The sequence below is a fragment of the Scyliorhinus canicula genome, chromosome 9, assembly GCF_902713615.1.
Source record: "Scyliorhinus canicula chromosome 9, sScyCan1.1, whole genome shotgun sequence".
Classification (NCBI taxonomy): Eukaryota; Metazoa; Chordata; class Chondrichthyes; order Carcharhiniformes; family Scyliorhinidae; genus Scyliorhinus; species Scyliorhinus canicula.
Window position 1 is genome coordinate 125,332,693 of NC_052154.1, and position 16,905 is coordinate 125,349,597.

At 45.6% G+C, this 16,905-nt stretch overlaps 1 protein-coding gene across 4 annotated transcripts in view; it reads right to left on the reverse strand.

Moving 5' to 3' along the window:
* LOC119971660 (protein phosphatase 1 regulatory subunit 12A-like) overlaps positions 1-16,905 on the reverse strand; it is a 266,177-nt gene that overhangs the window by 107,894 nt on the left and 141,378 nt on the right. For all 4 annotated transcript variants that reach the window (XM_038807505.1, XM_038807503.1, XM_038807502.1 and 1 more), the window contains exons 4-6: positions 14,090-14,249; positions 12,326-12,470; positions 1,551-1,625 (exon numbers count right to left, since the gene is read on the reverse strand). In XM_038807505.1, the coding sequence (XP_038663433.1) occupies positions 1,551-1,625; positions 12,326-12,470; positions 14,090-14,249 (380 nt within the window). The remainder of the gene's footprint in view (positions 1-1,550; positions 1,626-12,325; positions 12,471-14,089; positions 14,250-16,905) is intronic.

Genomic DNA, 16,905 nt, shown 5'->3' on the forward strand with positions numbered 1-16,905 from the left:
AGTAACCTGGTCAACATTCACATTCTCATTCACAGCAATAGTTTCCTGAAGTGGTTTTATCAGAGCTGGAGCCTCAGGTTTGCCAGTAAAATAAAATAAACTTCACATCTTGGCCTACCTTCTATTGATTTTGTGGCTCCAATTTGGTGCTGCAAAATTGTAACTGTTGGTGATGCTGCTGCAATGAAGCCAGTGGCAAAGCCTATCCTGCCCTAATCACCCCTGCAGTACAGTATATGTATGCAGAAATGCCATCAATTTACACCAAAGTGAAGCAAATATCAATCATGTCGAGCCAAACACTCCCAAATCAGATAAACCAAAGATTACTTGCATTCATACATGCAGCACTCTCCATGACTTCAGGTTGTCCTAAAGCACTACAGATCCGATGAAATATTTTTGAAGTGTAATCGTTGTAATGTCGAAAATGTGCTACCCAATTTGCAAACAGCAAGGTCCCAAAGAAAAACCACAAGATAACGACCAGATTGTCTATGTCAGGCATTGGTTGAAGAATAAATATTGTCGGACTCCCCTGCTGTCCTTAAGTAGTGTCATAGGATTTTTATGTCTACCTGAAACAGCCGATAGAGCCTTTGATTTAATGTTTCATCTGAAAGCCGACACCTCAGACAGTACAGCACTCTCTTCAGTGTTGCCAGCTTGGATTATGTGCTTAAGTCTCTGGAAAGGGATTTGAATGCCCAGACTTTTGACTCAGAGCTAAGAGATACAGAATATATCAGTTTATGGAGAAACGCTCCTAATTCCAAAGTCCTATCCAGCAGCCTCAGGTCAATCACAGCACGAGTTAAATAAAAAGTAAATTGTCTGTTGTACTCACAGGTCATACATTTAAACTGTATAATCATCCCAAAATTTGATCAAAAGAAAATATCATTACAAAAGGAATGTTGATTTTTTTTCTCTTTGCTTCCCACACACAGCCAACAATCGCCTAGTTTGACAGGAAAGAGGCCAACCCTGCAGTAACCAGGAGTAAAGGGGATCAGAATAAGATTGATGAGGGCCTCGAAATAGAAACGAATGAAGGCCCCAAAATCCTGTTAATCAGCTTGAAATAAATTAGTCATGAACTTGAAGGGCATAATTCTTTTTCAAAGAAATTTATATGAAATAAATAATCATTCAATGTTAGTTCATGTTAAAATATAGGATTTTACAGCAATTCTGAACAGGTTTTGGAACTAGGTTGGTGGGTGGTGGAATGGATTTTACCAATGTTGCTGTCAGACGATGAAGGTCGGTAGTCCTTGGAAAGATGTTTCCTGTTATACCATTAGTAGTACCAGCAATGGTTTCCTCTTACTAATTGTGAATGGCGGGCGTTGGCTGGAGGAGGGTCATCATAACGTTCATCAGATAGGGTCAAAGCTGACCACACACTCCTCACTCCATCCCAAACCAACATTTAAAGGGATATCAATGGCCTTTTGACTTTATCAGATGTTTAGCCCAAGGCTTGACCATGTGAAAGCAGGCTAGCCTGAATCAGCTGTAAGTACATCTCTCTGTCAAATACTTACAACGGCCTGTTTCTTCTGAAGCTCCTCCAACAGTTCCAAGAGGTTTTCATCTGCAACATCAAATGCCGTTTGACCCTACAATTCAGGAAAAAGCTGTCAATAACCATATTCCCTGATGGCAAACAATCGCTACTCTCCACTTCATTTTGGAGACTGTAAAACAAATTTGTAACCCCCCTGTCTATAGAATGCAACTGAACAAACAAAATACTTGCCATTATGAAATTATACGCATCTTGTATCTGAACTCTAATCCCCTCATTGCTTGACCCATGAAGAACTGCAAAGGTCAAGTATCCACTCACCAAATATCTAAACCGCACTTGAGAATGGTGTCTTTTGGAGTGTATTTCTTTTTAAAAAGCTGTTGCTCCAATTCATCAGCAAGAAAAAGTATTTCTCGAATTGGAGTGTGCCAGTTGGAAAATTCCACAGGCTCAGTTCTCAGGAAACCAACGTTCAGACAGCATCTGAATCCCTGTACCTGATTTCAGTTTTAACCACATCTTTCCTGTAACCAACTTACTGCTTTCATAATTCAGTGATGTCCATCCTCCTGCTACAGAGCACCTACACCAGCCTTCCATTTTGACAGGTTCTTTTTACTTATTTATTTATTTTATAACATTTATTGTCACAAGTAGGCTTACATTAACAATTACTGTTAAAAGCACAGGGCTAAATCACTGGCTTAGAAAGCAGACCAAGGCATGGCCAGCAGCACGGTTCAATTCCCGTACCAGCCTCCCCGAACAGGCGCCGGAATGTGACAACTAGGGGCTTTTCACAGTAACTTCATTTGAAGACTACTTGCGACAATAAGCAATTTTCATTTTCATTTCAGTCTCCACATATCGGCGCCTGTTCGGGTACACGGAGGGAGAATTCAGAATGTCCAATGCACATAATAGTACGTCTTTCGGACTTGTGGGAGGAAACCGGAGCACCTGGAGGAAAGCCACGCAGACATGGAGAGAACATGCAGACTCCACGCAGACAGTGACCCAAGCCGGTAATCGAACCTTGGACCCTGGAGCTGTGAAGCAATGGTGCTAACTACTATGCTACTATGCCGCCTGGTTTTATTGTGTGAATTACTGATTACAACTGTTCAAATCATAGAATCCCTACAGTACAGAAGGAGGCCATTCGACACATCGGGTCTGCACATACCCTCTGAAAGAGCACCCCACCTAGGCCCCTGCGGCCACCCTATCCCCGTAACCCCACCTAACCATCTTGGACACTAAGGGGGAAATTTAGCATGGCAATCCACCTAATCTGCACATCTTTAGACTGTGGGAGGAAATTGGAGCACCCGGAGGAAACCCACGCAGACATGGGGAGAAAGTACAAACTCCACACAGACAGTTGTTCAAGGTTGGAATTGAACCATGGTCCCTGGTGCTGTAAGACAGCAGTGCTAACCACTGTGCCACCATGCCTCCCAAATGTGCTTTGTGCCCATAAAAGGCAGACACTCTGGTGATGAATCAGGACGGTGAGGTCTGGAAGTCCCTAGCTTCCAACCGGCACGTAGGCAGTGGAGTTTGATTCAGTCATCTTGCTCTTGGACTATGAAAGGCGAGCGTTTCAGCAGCTTTCTTCACGACTGCACAGCCCATTCAGGATCCATTCTGCTCACCCTGCATGGGGAAGAGGTTAGAAAAGGTACCCTAAAAATAGTCTGTTCCCTCTCCAATTCATCAGCAGGAAAAGTCTTTCTTGAATTAGAGTGTGCCAATCTCCTAGTCTGTCCTGGAAAAGTCAGCAGGCTCAGTTCTCAGGTAACCAAGGAGCAAGCAGCATCTGACAGCTGGCTGGAGAACAGCATCCAGCAGGCTCATCTACCTGTGGTCAGAAAATGAAAATTAAACTCAAACCTCAGAACCTGCAATGCACTAACTCTCATGGATAACAGAAAAAAACAATTGACTAGAACGGAGAACTGCCCTTATTGCCCGTGAACTCAGGGACTTCAAGATTAAAGTCACTACCCTGCAAGAGACCCAAAGACCAGACAAAGGGCAGCTGAGGGAAGATGGCAGTGGTTACACCTTCTTCTGGAGAGGAAAACTCAAGGATCAGCTCAGAACGCATAGAATTTAATTTAACACCAAGAACAAACTCGTCAACCGACTCTCAGGGCTCCCTGTCAGCAGCAACAAATGCCTCATGCCTCTTTCTCTACAACTTACCAAAAACCAGCATACAATGGCTTGAGTGCATACATCCCAACCTTTGATTCCAATTATGAATCTAAAGAGTTCACCCTGGACACCATACTCTCTGACATTCTTCCTTCTTTGGGGACTTCAATGCCAGTGTTGGAAATGACTGATAACTTAGGAAAGTAACTATCAGAAAGGAAATAGTTGGGAATTGCAATTCCAACAGGGTTCTCCTGCTCAGCAAATGCACAGAACACCAACTTGTCATCACTAACACAATGTTCAGCCAAAAAGACAAGTTTAAGACTTCCTGGAAGCATCTACGATCAAAGCACTGGCCCATGATCGACTAAATCATCATCTGATCCAGAGACCAAAAGGGTGTCCTCATGACTAAAGTGATGGCCAGTGCAGATGACTGCTAGACAGACCACTGGCTCATACGTTCCTCAGTGTCTATCAAACTCGACCTGAAACAGCGGAAGATGAGAAAACAGCTCAGAAGATCAACGTTGAGCGACTTCAAGGGCCAAGCATGCTAGTAAGCCTCCAACAATGTCTTCTCTGAAATCTCCAAATTATCCATTCTCGTGCAGTGGAGGAAAATTGGAAAGGACTGAAAGGCAGCCATCATCTCGAGCTGTGAAGAAACCATCAGCTGCAAGACCAAGAAACACCAAGACTGATTTGACGAGAATAACCACACCATCCAAAACCTCATTACGAAGAAGAGGAAATCTCTCAGCGCCTGGCAAAACAACATCACCAGCAAGGCAAACAGGAGACTTAATCAATCAGCAAAGGCAGAGGTACAAAGAAGAACTAGAAAATCGAGAACGAATGGTGAACTGAGAAAGCCAAAGGTAACTCCTCACTGACAAGCATGGCACCCGGGGCTTCTTCAGTGCCACCAAGCCAATATATGGCTCAAATACCCTCGGCCTCAAACAGGTGTGGAGTAAGGATGGAATCCCATGGAGAAACAGAGAAAACATCGGCCTTCGATGGGGAGAACACTTCAAAAAAATGTCTCAACCATGATACAACCATAGATGAGAAAGTATTTGAGGAAATCCCCCAACTCCCCATCAAAGATAATCTTGAACTGAAGCGGTAGCCACCGACAAACACATGAAGAATGGAAAATCCGCCCGAGTGGACGGAATTCCAGCCGTGATTTTCAAACTTGGAGAAGAGATCACCCATCAGCTGCTCCTGAAAATCTGGGACAGAGAAGAAACTGCTGCAGACCTCAGAGACACTGACATTGCCACCATCGTCAAGAAAGGTGACAAAGCGGACTGTGGGAACTGCCGAGGAATCTCCCTACTCTCCATCACCGGATAGATCATGGCCCAATCCTCGCTGGTCGCCTTCTCCAAGTCTCTTGACAAAATCCTTCCGGAATGCCAATGTGGCTTCTGACCAAACCATAGAACGGCGGACATGATTTTCACTGCTCGACAACTTCAAGAGAAACACCAGGAGCAACATCAACCACTCTACATGCCCTTCATTGAACTGACCCTGGCTTTTGACCCTGTCAATCAGGAATTGCACTGGAAGACCCTGTAAAAGGCCAGTTGTCCAGAAAAATTCATCAACACCCTCTGACTCCTCCACGACAAGACAGTCCTCATTGACGGAAATAAGATAGAAATCTTTGAAGTCAAGACTGGAGTCCTCCGAATTCTTCTATACAGCTCAAAAAAGTTGGACTACTCTAGGTCCTGGAAAGGTAACATTAATGCTGTCTGAGATGGATTCCCTGCATCAGCTGGGTGTACATTTGTATCCTTGAAGGAGCCAGGAGCACCAGATTTGAGGTCATGATTGTCCGAAGCCAACTCTGCTGAACCAACCATGTGCTTAGGATGCCAGAGTCCCGATTGTCAAAGCAAATTTTCTTTGCCTGGCTCAAGAAAGGCTTCTGAACAAGTTGAGGACAAAGAACGTTTCAAAGACACCCTGAAGGCTTACCTCAAGAAATGCAGCATGGACGTCAATGCCTTGCTTAGAAAAGACCTACTTGATGGAACCACCTGATTGAAAGGACACAATTCTTCAGAGAACCTGAAGGCAAGACGAGGTGCGGGAAAAGCGCCTGAGAAACAGAAAACAGTGATCGAGAGTGCAAGACTGGTCCCACCTTCCCAGAAACACCTGTCAAGAGTGTTGGAGATGTGGCTCTAGGATTGGGCTCATCAGCCACGCTGGACCCATAGAACCCATGACCAGTAACACGGAGTTCTTACGTGGACAATCATATTCGTTAGTGAGTGATCACTGAAGAAGACATTAGCCCAGGATTAGTGGAATAATTCTGGGCAGTAACCATTCTCTCTGAACATGTTATTTATGACTGGTCATAAGTAAATTGGATTCTGGTGCTTTTCACCGCAACTAGAGATGGGAAATATGTGGTGGCCTAATCAACGATGCCCACGTTCCGTGAATGAATTTTAAAAATTATATTTCTACAGTACCGCAAATAATATGGCGCAATATTAGTATTGAGAAATAATAGCTAACATAGATGAATATGGTGCTATGCTGGACATTATTCAGTCTGGACCAAACACTGAAGTATAAATAACACAGACCGAAACAAAACACCACAGCAATATAGAGCAACAGCAACACTCTTCAACAACACAGAACATGGAATCATACACTGCACATAGAGCAATATAGAACAACATCGCGGAACAAGGATCAAAAACATCTCACAGTTGACTGACTGCGATTGTTGGCAAGTAAGCAATTGAGAATTTGCTTCCGCATTGCAAGATCCAAACAGTAGGGCAATGCTTCACTAATTAATCTTTCTTGTTTCTCTTGGCTAAGGATGCATGCAAACCAAAAACAATAACTACTTATGTTTATGTAGCATATTAATATGTTAAAATCCCAAAGCGTTTCCAAGGATATTGCAAGATATCATCTGTCACCGAGCTAATTACGGAGATATTAGGGTAGGACCAAAATTCTGGCCAAAACAGTAGCTTTTAAGTGCAGTCATGAAGAAGAAAGAGAGGTAGAAAAGTGTAAAGATTTAGGGAAAGAATTCCCAACCTTAGGGCCTTGGCAGCTGAAGGCTGTGCCACCACATGTGGAGCGATTAAATTTGAGAATGCTCAAGAGGCCTGAAGTAGAGGCATGCAGGTATCTCCGAGGGCTATGTGAAGGTGGCAGTCGCGATGGATGTTGGAGAAGGCCTTTGATCGGATAGAGTGGGAGTATTTGTGGGAGGTACTGGGGCGGTTCGGGTTTGGGCAGGGGTTTTAGATTGGATTCTATTGCTGTACCGGGCGCCGGTGGAAAATGGGAGAACGAATTGGGTGAGTCTGAGGTACTTTAGGTTGTACCGGGGGACGAGGCAGGGATGCCTACTCTCCCCGTTGCTTTTCGCCTTGGCGATAGGACCACTGCCGATTACCCTTAGAGTGTTTTGGGGTTGGAAAGGGATTGTGTGGGGGCAGGGTGGAGAATAGGGTGTCCCTATATGTGGAAAACCTGTTGTTGTATATATCGGACACACTGGAACGCATAGGGAGTATTATGGACATTTTGGTGAAATTCGGCCATTTTTTGGGGTATAAATTAAACGTGGGAAAGAGTGAGGTCTTCCCGATCCAGGCGAGGAGGCAGGAGAGGAGGCTGGGCAAGCTGCCATTTAAGGTAGTGGGGGCGAGTTTTAGGTGTCTGAACATCCAGGCGGCGCGGGGGTAGGAGCAATTGCAGAAGTTGAAACTAGCTTGGTTGATTGAGCAAAGGAAGAGTTAATTTTAAAGGTGGGATGTGCTTCCCTTGTCATTGGTGGGGCGGGTACAGTCCATGAAGATAACTGTGCTCCCAAGGTTTTTGTCTGTTTTCCAGAAGCTTCCGATATTTATCTCCAAGGCCTTTTTCAAGAAGGTTAAGTCATTGATATCGGGATTTGTGTGTGGGGAAGGCCCCCCGAGGAAAGAAGGTGCTGTGTGGAGCAGGGGGCGTGGGGGAGTGGGGGGGGGGGGGGGGGGGGGGTTGCCTTGCCATATTTAGTGAATTATTATTGGGCGGCATATATAGCCATGGTAAGGTAAGGAAGTGGGTAGTCGGGGAGGGGTCGGTATAGGAGCGGATGGAGGCAGCCTTGTGTAAGGGTACTAGTTTGGGAGCAATGTTGACAGTGCCTCTGCCATTCTCGCCGGCAGGTACTCCACAAATCTGGTAGTAGTGGCGGCCCTGAGGGTTTCGGGACAGTGGTGGCAGCACGTGAGGCTTGAAGGGGTCTCCGTTTGGGCTCCGATCTGCAGGAATCACAGGTTTGCTCCGGGGGGGTTTCAGGGTTGGCGGCGGGTGGGGATCGAATGGTTTGGGGATTTATTGGTGGGCGTCAGCTTCCCGAGTTTGGAAGGACTGGTAGAGGAGTACGAGTGGAAACGGGTTCCAATACTTACAGGTGTGGAACTAAGTGAGAAAACAGGTATCAACCTTTCCTGATCTGCCTCGGTGTTGCACGATAAGGTGCTGTCGATAACAGTTATATAAGAAATTGATGGACTGGGATGGTGCCCCGATAGGAGTTAAGCAAACATGGGAGGAGGAGCTGTGGGGTGAGCTGGGGGCTGGGTAATGGGAGTAAGCTTTGAGGAGGGTGAATGGGTCATCCTCGAGTGCTCGGCTGAGTCTCGTTCTTAAGGTAGTCCATAGGGAGCATATGACGGCAGATCCTGTTGGGGTGGAGGGAATCGGAGCCTCTGAAACCAGGGGTGTGGGTGAGCAACTTTGCGGATTTCCTTAGATTGGAGAAAATTAAATTTGCCTTAAGGGGATTGATGGAAGAGTTCGTCCGGAGGTGGAAACCGTTCATTGACTTCTTCCAGGACAGTCAAGTCAGCAGGAAGTGAGGGAGGGGGGTTGGGTTAACAATAAAAAGTGGAGGCAGAGAAGGTGGGGTGGTATGGTGGAGAGGGCGGGCTGCGGTTGTTGGTTACTTATTGAGTTATGGTGTGATCTCCTGTTTGTTATCTTTCAGTTATCTTTTTGATCTTGGTTGTGGTTGTGTTTGATGTTTATTTCTAAATGCGTTAATAAAAATATTTTTTTTTAAAAAGCAGCACCTTCCAAACCCACGACCGCTACCACTTGGAAGGACAAGGGCAACAAATGCATGGTAACCCCACCACCTGAAAGTTCACCTCCAAGTCACTCACCACCCTGACTTGGAAATATATCGGCGTTCCTTCACTGTCACTGGGTCAAATCCTGGAACGCCCTCCCTAATAGCACTGTGTGTGTACCTACATCACATGGACCGCAGCGGTTCAAGAAGGCAACTCACCACGATTTTCTCAAGGGCAATTAGGGATGGGCAATAAATGCTGCTCCAGCCAGCGACACCCACAACCCGTAAATGAACTTTTAAAAAAGTTGAGGCATGGGTGGAGTCAGGCGATGTTGTGAGGTGCTTTAGAATTTCTCCTTCAACACGAACATGAAGTGGAATATTTAGCTCGTGATTCAGCAAAACGTAGCACAATACTAAGATAAGTTGATGAGGAATGAAAAAAGACCATTCAGCCCTTCAACCCATTCAATCAAACACCAATATATCCCGATTCTACTTTATCAATCAGCTTCCTGATTCACCATCATCAGCTCATGACACCCTACTTTAATGAACAGAATAGAGTCTACAAATTTGCATGTTGCAGATTTTTAAAAATTAAAATGACTTGTTTGATGTTTCTTTTGTTTCTATCTCCCTGAGTCCACTCTTTCTTTGGCTCCCTCCATTTCTTTTCCTCCCATCCAATCTTATTCCAATTCACCATCCTTCTTGTTTTCCATTTGTTTCTTCCCCAACTCTTGAGTCTCACTGGGTAAGAAGATGCACTGGGTAAGGAGACGCACTGGGTAAGGAGACACATTAGGTAATGGGATGCACTGGGTTAACAGACGCACTGGGTTAACAGACGCACAGGGTTGGCAGACGCACTGGGTTGGCAGACGCACTGGGTTAGCAGATGCACTGGGTTAGCAGACGCACTGGGTTAGCAGACGCACTGGGTTAGCAAATGTACTGGATAAGGAGACGCACTGGGTAAGGAGACGCACTGGGTAAGGAGACGCACCAGTGATACATTGGGCGAGGACACTGGGTAAGAAGATACACTGGGTAAGGAGATACACTGGGTAAGGGGATACACTGGGTAAGAAGATACACTGGGTAAGGGGATACACTGGGTAAGGGGATACACTGGGTAAGGGGATACACTGGGTAAGGGGATACACTGGGTAAGGGGATACACTGGGTAAGGGGTACACTGGGTAAGAAGATACACTGGGTAAGGGGATACACTGGGTAAGGGGATACACTGGGTAAGGGGATACACTGGGTAAGGGGATACACTGGGTAAGGGGATACACTGGGTAAGGGGATACACTGGGTAAGGGGATACACTGGGTAAGGGGATACACTGGGTAAGGGGATGCACTGGGTAAGGGGATACACTGGGTAAGGGGATACATACACTGGGTAAGGGGATACACTGGGTAAGGGGATACACTGGGTAAGGGGATACACTGGGTAAGGGGATGCACTGGGTAAGGGGATGCACTGGGTAAGGGGATGCACTGGGTAAGGGGATACACTGGGTAAGGGGATACACTGGGTAAGGGGATACACTGGGTAAGGGGATGCACTGGGTAAGGGGATACACTGGGTAAGGGGATACACTGGGTAAGGGGATACACTGGGTAAGGGGATACACTGGGTAAGGGGATACACTGGGTAAGGGGATACACTGGGTAAGGGGATACACTGGGTAAGGGGATACACTGGGTAAGGGGATACACTGGGTAAGGGGATACACTGGGTAAGGGGATACACTGGGTAAGGGGATACACTGGGTAAGGGGATACACTGGGTAAGGGGATACACTGGGTAAGGGGATGCACTGGGTAAGGGGATACACTGGGTAAGGGGATACACTGGGTAAGGGGATACACTGGGTAAGGAGATACACTGGGTAAGGGGATACACTGGGTAAGGGGATACACTGGGTAAGGGGATACACTGGGTAAGGGGATACACTGGGTAAGGGGATACACTGGGTAAGGGGATACACTGGGTAAGGGGATACACTGGGTAAGGGGATACACTGGGTAAGGGGATACACTGGGTAAGTGGATACACTGGGTAAGGGGATACGCTGGGTAAGGGGATACACTGCTCTGTCACCTCACCAGACTGGTATCAACTTGGAACTTTCAGGGCAAAACAAAGGTGAGCGGAACGGTGCAGAAGAAAGGTCCAACTGCACGTACCATTGCCCAACGTCAACAAATTTTGGTCTAATAATACAGTGCAGGGTAGTTTTTCTTAATGAAGTGTAAACTGGCAAAATATAGTGGAATATTCATATCATCATCCTGTGGCATCAAGTTTGTAAAGGTGATGAAGAGCTTTACATGAATTCTGTGATGGAACTGAATTCACACTCGTACTGACACAAACAATAGACTAAAATGGTCCAAAATCCCCAGTTGAAGGAGTTTAATTGCCTTAAATAGAGATACAGTCAAGAATTCAAAATATTACAGGAGAATCACCGCGCACAACAGTGTGAAGCAGCTCGGTTAACAGAGGCTCTGCCCAATCCATTTTTTCCCCAGGAATGGCTGGTTGAGGAGCAATATTGGGAACCGTGGCTGACCTTCCCGCTCTGTAGTCTAGAGGCACTGATGCTAATAGTTTAGTTGCTGCCAAAGGATATATTAGGGTGAAATCTCAGATCTTTTACGTCTGGAAATCTTGAAACCATGGTTGGGATTCTCCGACTCCACGCCGGGTCGGAAAATCCCAGTGGAGAATCGAGAATCGTGCCCCGCCGCCGGCTTCCCCATTCTCCGGCTCCGATTCTCAGGCTCCCACGCGCCGGTCGGGGAGCGTTGACAGTGGCCCCCCCAAGCGATTTTCCGGGCCCCGAAGGGCCGAGTGGCCCATGGGTTTGGCCGAGTCCCGCCAGCTTGGGTTAATCAGGTCCCACATGGCGAGACCTGGAAGGTGAGTCTGTGGGGACCATCCTTGAGGGGATGGGGGAGGGGCGGGGGATCCAACCCCAGGGGGGGGTTGGGCTCCCACAGTGGCCTGGCCCGCGATCGGGGCCTACCGATCGGTGGGCGCGCTGGTTCCGTGGGGCCTATTTTACTCTGCGCCGGACCCCTGTAGGGTTCCGTCATATTGCCCGGGGGCTGGCGCAGAGAAGGGAACCCACGCGCATGCGCAGAATCACGCCGGCCGTTCTGCGCATGTGCGAACTTGCGCGGGCCGTTCCGCGCCGGCTAGGGCTGCAGGGACCACTCCGGCACCAACTTAGCCTCAGGAAGGGGAGCATTTCCCATTATCGGGGACCATTGATGCCAGAGTGGTTGACGCTGCTTTTCACACCGTCGTGGGGACATAGCCCCATATCAGGGGCACATCAACCAACTCCACAGAGAGGAGTCTGAGCCAACAACTTCAACTTTAATATCTGCCGCCCACGGTCATTTTGAAATCAGCACTATTTTCTGTGGAAGCTCTTTAACCCATCACTGAAAACTGGGAGGACTCACCACTGTATTGATGATCTGCATGTTGCACAGATTCTCCACCAGCAGTCTGCACACCTCCTCTTTGCCCCAATGTGATGCTGCATGCAATGGAGTCCAACCATCATTGTCTACGCTGTTGATATTGAAGCCAGCCTGGATTAACAACCTGCAACAACAGAGATGTGACATGCAAAGACGCCTCGAACAAAGGAGAAAGCACCTTCGTTGTGAAGGCCACAGTTTTCTTCAGATGAATAATCCTGTTTACTGAACTTCATTCTTTTGGAGCGGAAACAGAAGGATCATGGACTTTTGCCAGTTAAGAGTAGAGGGAACGAGCAAATGGTGAGGATTTACAAGATTAAATGAATTTATTTTCTGAAACATTTTGGCAAACTCTGAAACCGAGTTTAAGGTTGTCAATGCTTTTCCACATGTTTATCTATGCTTTTCTACATGTTTTATTCAATGTCAAAATGAAGTATTCTCCAGGAAAGTGCAACACAAATAAAGCTCTACACTGCTTGATCAAGATCACTGGGGTCATGTTCTTCACAGGCTGTACTAACAGTAAATCCCTTCTACACAGTCCCAACAATGTGCATTAACCATACCATCAGCTACCCTTATTCTGCTCAGTGCCAGTTAGCTCTGTGTTCAGAGCAGTTTCATTGAATCCATAGAATTCCTACAGGGCGGAAGGAGACCATTCGGTTCATCGAGTCTGCACCGACACTCCGAAAGAGTGCTCCACCCAGGCCTGCGCCCCCACCCTATCCCTGTAACCCCATGCATTGATCACAACCCTACCACTTAACCCGCACATCTTTGGACACTATGGGGCAATTTAGCATGGTCAGTCCACCTAATCTGCACATCTTTGGGCAGTGGGAGGGAACCGGATCACCTAAAGGGAACTCATGCAGACATAAGGATAACTCTACACAGACAGTCACCCAAAGCCGGAAACGAACCGGCGTTGCTGGCGCTGTGAGGTAGCAGTGTTATCCACTGTGTCTTGAATCCACCAACAACTGAGTCAATACTGAAATTCACAGGACTCATTTAGCCATCTGAGCGGGTGGGCTGCTACATTGTCAGCGTTGTTGGCCAGATTGGAACCTAGATTCCACGAGCCAAGAAATATAAATTATTAATGGAGCCCAGAAAAGCACAACTCAAGGATACAGCCGAAGGCCATCCTGCCCATTCCCTATCATTTCCTGATTTCAAATCCTATTGCAGATCTCCAGGAAAATGCAAATGATTTGAGGATTACTGGACAAGAATCAAAATGTCACAGACGATTCCTTATTCTTTCACCTGAGCCACCAGGGCTGGACACCGTTCTGGATACATCACGGCCTGGATGCTCTGACATTGGCATGCTGGGCTATCCTAATTGCCCTGTCTTATAATCTCAACTGCTAACCGAGAACAGCAAGTGTACAGTAGTAACTCAGGTATATTTAGCTGGGGAATTCTTCAAACTGTTATTCTGTCCCATACTTTTCATAGCCTGGTACAGCTTGAAGAACCTTCCTGCAACCATTCTGAGCTCCCTCCTTATAGCACAGGCAGTCCCTGCTCTATCCTTGTTGCTTATTGCATGTAATAGTCAAGTACTTGCAGACACACAATGTCAATTGGCATCAAATACTAAAGATTTTAACATTGCTTTAAAAACATTCCTTTATGAAACTGGGTAAATGGACAGCTGGGGTTTAATTTGCTCTCTTAACAATGGGAACTCAATTAATTTTTGCATGACCACAACATACGCACTTCATAACCTCCAAGTAGCCTTTGGCTGCAGCAACATGAAGGGCACTTGCTCCAGTTTTTGGGTGTCGTATATCTTCTTTTTTCCCTCGATTTAGCCACTGTCTGGCATCCTGGACCATTCGTTGCTCTTCCTCTTTCCTTGCTACCTCCACATCAATCCCTAAAAGACAAAGAACCTGTAATTTTCATATCAGCACAAGGCCTGGAACACTCTAAATATACATTGCTCCATGCGCTCGTCAGTTTTGTGACATCTGCTGCCATTTTGACAACTTTTATCTTTTCCTCCACAACGCTTCCTTCAAGTCATCTCCATTGCCGTTGCCATTTAAACTACAGCACACGCAGAGTGGTAAAGATGAGAATTCCTTTCGAACTTCCAAAAGCACAGCATGATGTGCGAGCAAGAGAGGCTCACTGAGGTATCAGCATTGGCTCGGTGGTAGCATTCTTACTTGTAAAGTGAATGCCATGGGGCAGTGAGGAGGAACTTTCTGGAAGTCAGCTTATTTTAAGTGTCACCTGTGACTATGGGGTAACATTTCACCTGTCAGGTCAGATGGTTTTTAATGACGTTCATTAAACAATAAATGTGGCCAGGGTGCCAATAAGTTGATCCAAAAGGGAAGCCTTCTCTGTTTAACATCACCTCTGAATGACAGCACCTCCAATCATGCAGCGTTCCCTTGGAGAAACACACAAATGTCAGCTTCGGTTATATGTTCAAGTCCCTAGACTGGATTTGAACCCACAGCCTTCCAATGCAGACGGAAGACTGCGCTACCACTGAAAAACAGCTAACACAAAATGACAAAGACAATGAGCAAGGAAGAGACAGACACACAATGAGAAAAGAATGAATACATGATGACGGTGTTTATGATTTGGGGGCTATTGAATATTGGCCCTTTATACCAATATCGCTGGTAAATAGTTCAGGAAGTGGGAGTGTGTACTTGCATCTTATTAAATTTATGGCCTGTTTGTACATTGCGTGCTACCAACTAGTTCAAAAAGGCATGTGTAGGAAGAAGGATGCAGCACTCTTCACTGGATTAGGTTGGCATGGCTCTGCCGCTGTCCAAGGTAGGATTCTAATCACTGACAATGGGATTCTGCTGCCAACACACATAAAAACACAGACAATCTGCAACCAACATAATCTAAACCGAAACAATCCTAAATAATCTTTGCACGTGGGTGCATGTAAAAGAACGAGTTAAAAAACAAGGATTTTATATTGAAATTTTTCCTCAGTCAACTCCAATCATTCTCCTCAGAAATCAGGTTTGAGGCGAGTGAATTTAACTCTGCTGCTGGCTCATTGAAGGTACTGCTAGGTCTGCTCAGATTTATTAACTCTATTCCATTCAGCAGAACCTCACACATAACCAAGTGATCAGTTATCTTTCCATCAGATGATCACTGTTTTCATGGTTGATTCATGATTTGAATTGGAGAGGGTGATTTTAAAATATCAAAAGTAATAATTGCGGGTTAATGAATCTCTCCATTTATAAAGCAAGCGTTAGCTTTCTTCTTTTAAATAGAAGAGGACTGCTCTCCCTACTTAAATAGGTGGGAAGAGTAATTCTCTCCATTTACAAATTGACCGACTTCCTCTTCAATGACAGATTCTTCACGTACTTGTTCCCTCAGTTCTACTGACTGGAAGACCAGCATAAAAATGGGAGCTTAATTTTTAAATACTGACTGAACTGCTTCAAATAACGCATCTGATTTGAAAATAAGAGACTTCTTCGTTTAGGAGAGGCACTGTCTGTTGGTATTGCTGACATTCAGTGTCACCAGTGACACAATGACAGTACTCGCATCTCTGAGACTAAAAGATCACTTCAGAAAATTGAGCACAACATTTGGCTGGCACTCCAGTACTGAGGGAGTGCTATGCTTTCTGAGGTGCCATGTGCTGGATGACACACTAAGGCCTAAATTTCCACAGAGTCAGGAAGGCACCACATCTGAATCAAAATGACATGAGCCCTGATTCCTTAAGTCCCATCCCATACCCATCATTTTCGCTGAGGTTGGGGGTGTTATGGTAAAATATGACGGAAGGTATTTCACACATCCACGATGCACCAAGGCAACAGCACATTTGAAAATTCAGTTGCCTTGACTCAGAAGCAATTTTCTTCATCCAGGTTTCTGAAACATTACTTTAGATATTTGAGGAAAATGTCTAAACCTACCAGGGATATTTGCATAGGTCAGTTATCCTTTTGGGGAGGTCACAATGCCCCTTTAGTATTATCAGTAAGTGATAGTTAATACGTGTAAACATGTATAAGCTGGAACTGTCAAGTTAGTAAAAACCCCTGGCCTTTAAATTTTGAAAATAAAAGAACTTGCTGGGGCACCAAGTTGAAAACGCAAAATCGGTGCATGCAATTTCAACACAAGCTTGTTGACATAAACTTGAAAGGTTAGTGCTGCTTGACTACTTCCACAACCTATCATTATCACATTTTGATTAAGAGCTCTAAGTAGTTAGAAAGGAATCAGCTGTCTATAATGTGGGGCTACAAATCCAAATATTTGCTTTGAGAAGGGATTTGAATGAATTTAAATGTATTGGATAGGTTTTCATCAACTGGAACTTTTTAAAGTAAGGTGACATCTGTAATAGAAATTTAGAATTTGTATTTCATCTCAACATGGCTTCGGAGATGTGCGCATGGTGGATACTGAGTGAGATAACATGAAGGATATAAGGGCAAAGGGTGGTTGGTGGGGGGGGGAGGTCATACATTAGCACAAAGTTGGCATTGGGTTACAAAAGACTATGTGGACGA